An 8425-nucleotide genomic window follows, 5' to 3' on the forward strand; every position below is an offset into this window, starting at 1 on the left:
TATGAGAGAACCTAGTTTTGATCTTATACTGTCATCTGGATTTTGAGTCAATCCAGGAAAGTAGTAAAAATTAGTAATGTATATTATGTCTCTTATACACGTGTTTTTCATTATTCGGTCATGTGTGTGTGTGTGTGTGTGTGTGTGCACGTGCACGCACACATACAATCTTTCAGTTTTTCTAAAAGAGAGGGACCATGGTTCCAAAAGGAAATGACTAGTGTGGTACCTTGGAATCTGAACTGTATCACATGTTCTGAATGTAATAACTCCAAATACGTTAGCAGCTTGTCTTTCTTCCATTGCCTACTTTTTAGAAAAGAAAACACCTGGATAGGGAAACGTTGGCTAACTTGCAGGCAATCAGATTTAATTCTCTAAAGATAAGTAAATGATTTGATAGCCATTACAGAGTAGCAGGAGCTGTAAAATTGGGGTTAAAATTCCATAGCAATGGTCTTAAAAAATAAGTAGGGTTAGTTAATATCCAGCAGCAAATGACTGCTCTTCATCACTAGTACGGCTGGGAAAGAAGGAAATTAGCTTTAACTGTAATCAAAGAGACTTATAATAAGACTTGTAGTGGGAAATTCACCATCAGTGGAGACTATTTTAGAAATTGAAACAATCAGCCAATAAAAGTGCAAGAATTATGTCTTCCATTAGCTTTAAAAATATGATCTGCTCAAGGCACTTGAGGTTGATAGCTTATTAGATTTAATCGTTTTTAACCTTTAAGAGGCGATAGACCTCATCAAGAATCTGATGTAACCCCCCTCTCCAGAAAAATGCTCACACAAATAGAACTTTGCATGTAATTTCAGGGAACTTATGGACTCTGAGGTCTTTGCAGTAGACCCTGTTTTAAGACACCCCAGATTAGGTGATCTCTGTAAATCTTTTCCTGCCTCATAAGTGACAAACTCCATAGTTCAGTTTTCCCAAACATAATGGAATCTGAGGATCATATGTCAAGCTTTGGATTTTCTTCCTCTGGATTTATAATACTTGGCATACATGGTGTAGTAGTAGAAAATAAATAAAAAGATAATGGAATAGAAAGAATTCTACTTTTAAATTCAGTTCTTTGTCCTAGAGAAGCCAAGTGTTTAATTTAAAAATCACTGGCTGGCCGTGTATCATCTTCATGAAAAGGCAGTGGAGGACTGGGCCTTCGCCAGCTTCTTCCTGATCCCCACACCCAGCTCTGGATTCGTGGTTCAGAATGCAAACTGAGATGCCACGTTGACTCTCCAGCCTTCTTCCTCTGACTGTATTGCTGTGACTGTTCAGCTGGACTTGAAAGATGTTATCTATTTATAATTCTTCCATCAGTTTTATGCCAAGTTTCATTGACTACAAGTTGGAAAAAACCACCCGGAATTACAAATCAGGGAATAAATTATTATAGCCTTCACTGTATTTTTATGTTCCTAATTTCTAACCCTTAAATGCATAGTTGGGAATATCTTAATTAGAAATATTACTGATGCACAGGAACCAAGCAGTCTTGGCCAAGGCCCCCTTACGATTCACATGATGTGGTGGTCCATTTGACAGATTACTCCTTCCCACTGTTGAAAGGGAAGGAGAGGACTTAAGTATTCTTCCCGCTGCACCCACTCCCCACCCTCTGCATCTGAAATCCCCTGCTGTTCCAGTTGCTGCAGTCGTGGTGCTACACTGCATGGAAAGCATACAAGACATACAATGTCTGTGAATAGGTAACCTGCGGTATTTATTCTGACAGTGCCTCCAGCGCCTCCTGAGCCAGTGAAGGTTGTTTAGAAACCAGAATTGAGGAGAGGACAGCCCATCCTGGCACTGTAGCTCTGATTAGTGACTGATGAATTCTCTCTATACCCTTGAAAGCATGTTGACAGTTCACACCTTGGAGCTCATGATGTCTTCCTGGGATTCAAGCTTATAGCGGAATTTCACCTTCTGTTGAATATTTATTCCTTGTGTGTATTCCTCTCTGCAGAGAATGTGATCAACGGGCAAGATTACGAAGTGATGATGCAGATTGACTGTCAGGTGATGGACACCAGAATCCTCCACATCAAAAGCTCGTCAGTTCCTCCTTACCTCCGGGATCAGCAGAGGAATCAAACCAACACCTTCTTTGGTTCCCCTCCAGCAGCCCCAGAGGCAGCCCATGTTGTCAGCACCATCCCTGAGTCATTACAATAGTACCCTGGGGCTACATTGGAGAACTAAGAATGGGACCCTGCCAGACTGGTGAGTGGGTGAGGGAAATGTTTCTTTTTGCCTCGGTGGCAAGCAGAGAACTGCCTCATAATAGAATTCCAGAGAGAGAAGAGGAAAAAACGAAGCTGCTCCATTTCTCACCATCTGCCTATCCACTTGAAGAGCACTGAAGCTCAGACACAAGGCAAGCAGCAGTTCTCTGGGGGCACAGGTAGCCCTGCATTCTTCACCGCTGCCTGGTGTAGATTTTTTTTCCCTGTACTTTTCTAAATTACTTTTCCCTCTGTATTTGTTTTGTGTTTAAATAGTCATATTCTTTCAAATAAGACCTGCTTCCCGTCTCTGCCATTTCACTTATAGGTACCATACTTTGATTTAACAGCACACAGATGTTTCCACTGATTAGATCTTTCATCAACTTAATGCAAACCAATTGTGGATGTATGCTTATTGGAAAGCAAATGTCAGAACCAGCAGGGCCAAAAGCATCCCCAAGAGAGGCAAACCCTTTGGAGTGTTAGGTAAAAGGGAAAATCCTCCAGTGGCAAAGTTTATCTTGGGATTTGTGGTTCACACCTGAAACGCCACGAGAACAACTGTATTGCCGGGGGAGGGTAGTGAATTTGAGAGGATGAAATGGAAGAGACGGTGGTGGGGGTCTTTTTGAAAGAGGAGATAGCTCCATTTACAAATGTATTTAAAACACTGAAAGTTTGATGAGACTGCAGTTTAATTAAAGCCATTTTCCTTCACTTGACTGTGAATCTCCACACACTACACACCTTCTAGTAATATGACCCAGTTCAAGTAAGGAGCATGTAGGTGACTTTAGATTTAAACAAACACGAGTTTTTTCTCTTGAGAATTGACAGGTATTTACTCCTTTAAGACTATGCACACAGGCAAATTAGATTCCTACTGGTGGAGTGCATCCCATAATATGGCAGTAATTATCAGTTCTCCAGTGAAAAGGCAGTGAAGGAATTTAATTCTTTTGTCCTCCCATTATTAAAAACGAAACAGAAAAATATCGTACTTTGTTCACTTGTACTTTACTTTCTTCTCCTCTGTGATTTCTACCTTTAGCTTCAAAAATGGGTCTTTGACCCTCTCCTCCTCTGAAACTTTTCAATTTCTCGGTAGAATGCATTCTGCAAACACCGCTTCTTATCCTAATGGACTTGCTTTGGTCAGATTTCTTCCCTTCCATTCCACACTGTATCAGTCTCTTCCTCCCTGCAAGAAAAGAACAGAGAAAATATATCAACTCAAGGATTTATATGTAGCCAGTTAGTTTTCTGCCTGTGAAATTAGCATAGTTCCTAAATACTTCTGAAGACGCACCAGCACTTCTGTCTGGACAGTGATGCTTCTCTGTCTAAGTCAGTTAGATGCTTTTGGAGGAAATCAGTTTAACTCTTGTGAGGGGAAGTAGGGGGCTCTGTTGCTCTGTTCCCCGGGAATCTGGTGTTTGGGAAGTATCTGTAGCCTCCTTTTCTGTATGCACAAACTGTTTTAAATCAGGGCAGCACTCCACTGTGATTTGTCTGTCCTGGGCAATTTCAGACAAGAGCCACTTCCAGGGGACCACTCATCCTTCTACTGGGCACCAAGAAAGAGAAGGCAGCGCCTAGAAGACCTTTAGGCTGCAGGCCATCTTCTCCAGGAGTGTCTTCTCCTGGCCCTGATCCTTCCCATTCTGTCCTGTGAATTATTCCAAACAAGAGGCTGCTGCCATGGCTAGTAGTCAGTGGCGACATGGTCATTCCCAAGCTGCCAGTCTTCCCCTGGAACTGAGGTAGTCATTACGGTGGATACACATGAAGTGTGCATGGAGTGATTATAGACGGTGCTTCCTTCCTGTCCTTTGCACTGAATCACACAAGAGCGAACCATCACGTGGAGTTCTTGGTTTTAGCACTCGCTTTTACTTTTTCCCTTCATTCCCAGCTTTTCCTGCGCTCATTTTACCAAGTGGCCAGACTGAAGGCTTACATGTTGCGTCCCCTGAATGCCTTTCAGGTGGGTTAAGTGTGGATTGAGAGTACCTGTGAAGTGCCCATAAAAAGCAGCCTGGGAGCCTTGCCTGCTTGCACTCACCGACCTTTCTGCTCCTTGTCATGACCTATTCTGCAGTTGATCTTTTTGAGAGGTGGGAACAGGATTCTCCTCAGGGTACAGTTTCAGGAAATGAGTGAAAGGCAACTGACAAGTGCAAAGAAATATACTTTTTAAACTACTGTCAAGGCTACTGCTAATCCCTGGGCATAATGGTATTGTTATTTTAACGCCTGTACGCTAGCTCAAGGTCCTTTAGGAAATGGAAAGTTGCTGTGCCTGATGAATAAATTAAGCTGTTTTTTTCCCCTAATTGTTGTGGTGAGATTGCCTTTTGGGGATGGCAACCAGGAATTATGGCGGATATGTGGGTGTATATTTATTTAATTTTTAATTTATTAAGTCTTTAAGTGGTATTTTGCAAATGTGTGAGGATATTAGATAAGGTCACGGAGAGGTCAAGTCCACCTGTTCCTAGATGGCTGTGCCCTTTGGGGCACTGGTACTACTCTCGTGGGAAGTGATGGTGAAGACTTCTGGGTGTTTTTCCCACCTGGTTGCGACTTTTTAAGGCTTCATGGAAGTAGATGTTCCCTTGTGCTACCTACTGAGTCAGATGTCAGGGGCTGCTTCCCCGGGGGGTTAACTCACTCAGCAGAACAGGGACACAGCTCCATTAGGACCACAGTGTGAAATGTCTCTTTCTAAAGTTAGGGTTTGTGAAAGGATCATCTTGAAAGAAACATTGCTTGCCATCCTTGTAGTTATGTTATTGGGTAGTGTTTGTCGTTTCACAAATAAGAAATTCCCTGTGATTATGAAAGCTCAGAGCATCTTCTAATTTAAAAAAAGAAAAAAAAAAGACTACAGGCTTCAGAACAAAGCTGGCATTTCTTTGCCTTCTCTTGTTAGCAAGAAGTAGACTCAGAGGTATTTGAAAGCAGCAATGTTACATGAGTCATTCCTGAGTGTTCTGAATAAACACTACTTAGAAACAGACAAGAAATTTGGGATTCAAACTGATTTTTCTAGCATTTTTAAAGAGACACTGTCCCGATTAAACTTTCCTGGCTTGAATCTGCCTCCCGGGAATGAACCCCCAGTAGTCACAGCAGTGACACTCTGATAAGACCCTGCTACTGCGGCATCTGGAGTGATTAAAGCTGGAGAATTCTCAAGCTCTTTGCAGCTTTTGTACTATTTTCTGATTCTCACCATTTTACTAACCTCAGGTGGTGAAACTTGACAATCAGAGAGAAAAACTTGTAATTATATTTGACTTTCTAACACATTGCCAAGTTTCAAAGCAGCTTCCACTTTCAACTATTAGAAGTAACCACTTTTACTGAAGAGCCAGAGTTAGAGTCCATGCCCCCTTCAGTCTGACCTCATGGAAATTTTCCACCGTGAAAGCCCTCTTTCCACTGCACACTGCTGGGCCAACTCAGCTTCCTGTTTCAGAGTCACAGGACTCAACTTCAAATGAGACCTTGCGTACTATCCTATTGGCTGTTTTCATACAAATTAACCTCTCAAATAAGATTGCTTAATGCCAGAATTGATAGACATTTTTGACCCTCTACAGACCCCTCATTCTTTGCCAAATGCTACTTCTGTTAGTCTTGAGTCATTTTAATTTACAGAAATGAGGATCTTCGCTGCTAATATGAATGCTAATTATAACTTATACCTGAAAGGCAGAATAAAGCTTAAAGAGAGAAAATGAAATGTAAGAAATTTTTATTCTTACACCTAATAATATTTGGGAGGGAGCAGTTCCTATTTCCCCTCACCCCTAGGGGTTGAGATTAATTTTTAATTTTCTAGGAAATAGAACATTGGACTACCACCCAAAATGTTGCCAGAGTCCAGATGGAACTGTGCACATTAAAAAAAAAAAACACTTTTCTCTTACCTGAAAAAAGAGTCTGTTCTGTTAACTTATATTTTTAATGAGTAAACTTAAAATAAATTTTATTTTGGACAAGACTAGGACTTTTCGCAGTTTATTCTAATACCTCTGTGTTGATATCTGTCAGGTTTTCTGTGAGAACTTATGAAAAGAAGGTGACAAAGGCATCTGGATCAGGAAACTTGTCCTGTGTGTGAGTCAGGTCGTGGCTAGTCACTGTCAAAAGTGGGCACCATACTCAACATAGTGGTTTGCTACCTTGAAGCCTTAGAGACTCAGCACATTAAAAGGCTTTTAATTATATTAAATGGGGAACCAAGGAGTAAATAAAACATAGTTGACCGTTTCCAAGGTCAGCAACAGTGCTGCTTGCCCCCAGTGATGCTGCTGACCATTAGTCAACAAGCAGACCTGGAGGCTTGGCGTCTTGCCCAGCAGGATCATCTCAGACAGTTTAGTGGGCTGACTTTCGCGACAGATGTATATTGGACCCTTTTAACTCACACTCAGCCCTCATTTCTAGGTCAGTCATCTTCATGAGAGAGAGTGGGGAAATAGAACTTTAGATGGAAACTGCTCTGTACTACTGGCCTTAGAGATACTTGTCACTTGTCATCACACTGGCAGTATGGTTAGTCTGAGACCGATAGTGCTTCTCCCACGGAGCCATTAGAACCCGAGGAGAGAGCATCAGAGATGTCGTTTCACCAGGACTTTCTTTGTAAGGTTGTATCGGTGCTCAGTTAAGAATGGGTTAAAATATGGAGGAAAGATGTACCATTTTCTCCCTTAAATTTTTTGTTTTGTTTTGTTTTCAACACATAAAGAAACAATGACAGCAGACTATGATATGCTTTTAAGCAAGTCTTTATGATGCAATACTTGTTCTTTGTCTAAACTTCAAATAAAGAATTTTTAAACTTGCTTGGTTTTGTTCTGTATGTAGAAAGAGAAAAAAAAAAAGACCCAAAATGAATCTGTAGTGTTAAGTGATTAATAATGAGAAGGGAAGCCTGACATGGTTTCGTGGCTTGTCACTGTTTAGATGAAACAATTGAGCTCTTTTCCACTCTTCTTCCCAACCTGGTTAAGTAAAAGTTTCCTTTATTGTGTCCAAATATTTAAACTACAGTCTTACTAAGGGGAAAAACAATTGTCTAAGAATTCATCCTTTGACATTCTACATTAGGAAACCAAGTTACTCAATCACACCAAAGACCTCTTTTCAGCTTGGAATGACATGTCCATGAAGCTGGTCTCTGCAGACTGTCAGCACAGAATCCATCTGGGAGCAGTCAGTGTCGGCATTTAGTGAGGACCCAGGGTATACCTCAGACACTGCTCTATGTTCACTACCTTTTATCTTATCTCAATCCTCCCTACAACTCATTTCCTACAGTGGGTACCTAACTAGTAAGCAACAGACTCAGTATTTGGACCCAAGCAGTCGATGGAGAAGGCAATGGCACCCCACTGCAGTACTCTTGCCTGGAAAATCTCATGGATGCAGGAGCCTGGTAGGCTGCAGTCCATGGGGTCGCTAAGAGTCGGACACGACTGAGCAACTTCACTTTCACGCATTGGAGAAGGAAATGGCAACCCACTCCAGTACTCTTGCCTGGAAAATCCCATGGATGGAGGAGCCTGGTGGGCTGCAGTCCGTGGGGTCGCTAAGAGTCGGACATGACTAAGCGACTTCACCTTCACTTTTCACTTTCATGCATTGGAGAAGGAAATGGCAACCCACTCCAGTATTCTTGCCTGGAGAATCCTAGGGATGGGGGAGCCTGGTGGGCTGCCATCTATGGGGTCGCACAGAGTCGGACATGACTGAAGCAACTTAGCAGCAGCAGCAGCAGCAGTTTAACTCAGAGCATGGATTCTTATTTGCTCTATTGCTCCCCCTCCTGAGGCACAGATCAAGCATAGGTACCTGCCCTAAAGGAGCCTATGGGGTCAGGTACACAAATATATAAAATTACAGTCACATCAGGGTTCTCTCAGAGGCAAAACTACATTTCTTTCCTAAGATACCTTATCAGGCTTCTTTGAAAAGTAAGACCTCAAATCCCCTCTTCTGCAGAGAAGGTCAGCGCCCGTTGGAGGGTAGGGGCCTGGGCAGCAGCAGAATAAAAGCTACAGGACTTGGTCTCTGGATTCTGGAGCTTGTCAGGGACTCATGAGAAGATTCCCTGGTCACAGGAGGACAAAAAGACTTCACACTGCTCAATGTGCTAAAATCTG

General features: G+C 42.1%; 1 protein-coding gene across 1 annotated transcript in view; it reads left to right on the top strand.

Annotated features, from left to right (window-relative positions):
- Positions 1-7105, top strand: part of ATF6 (activating transcription factor 6) — a 235559-nt gene extending 228454 nt beyond the window's left edge. The window contains exon 16 of the mRNA XM_070366586.1: positions 1985-7105. Within this exon, the coding sequence (XP_070222687.1) occupies positions 1985-2193 (209 nt within the window). The 3' untranslated portion in view covers positions 2194-7105. The remainder of the gene's footprint in view (positions 1-1984) is intronic.
- The last annotated feature ends 1320 nt before the right edge of the window (positions 7106-8425 follow it).

This window comes from Bos mutus, chromosome 3 (genome assembly GCF_027580195.1).
Source record: "Bos mutus isolate GX-2022 chromosome 3, NWIPB_WYAK_1.1, whole genome shotgun sequence".
NCBI classification, from domain to species: domain Eukaryota; kingdom Metazoa; phylum Chordata; class Mammalia; order Artiodactyla; family Bovidae; genus Bos; species Bos mutus.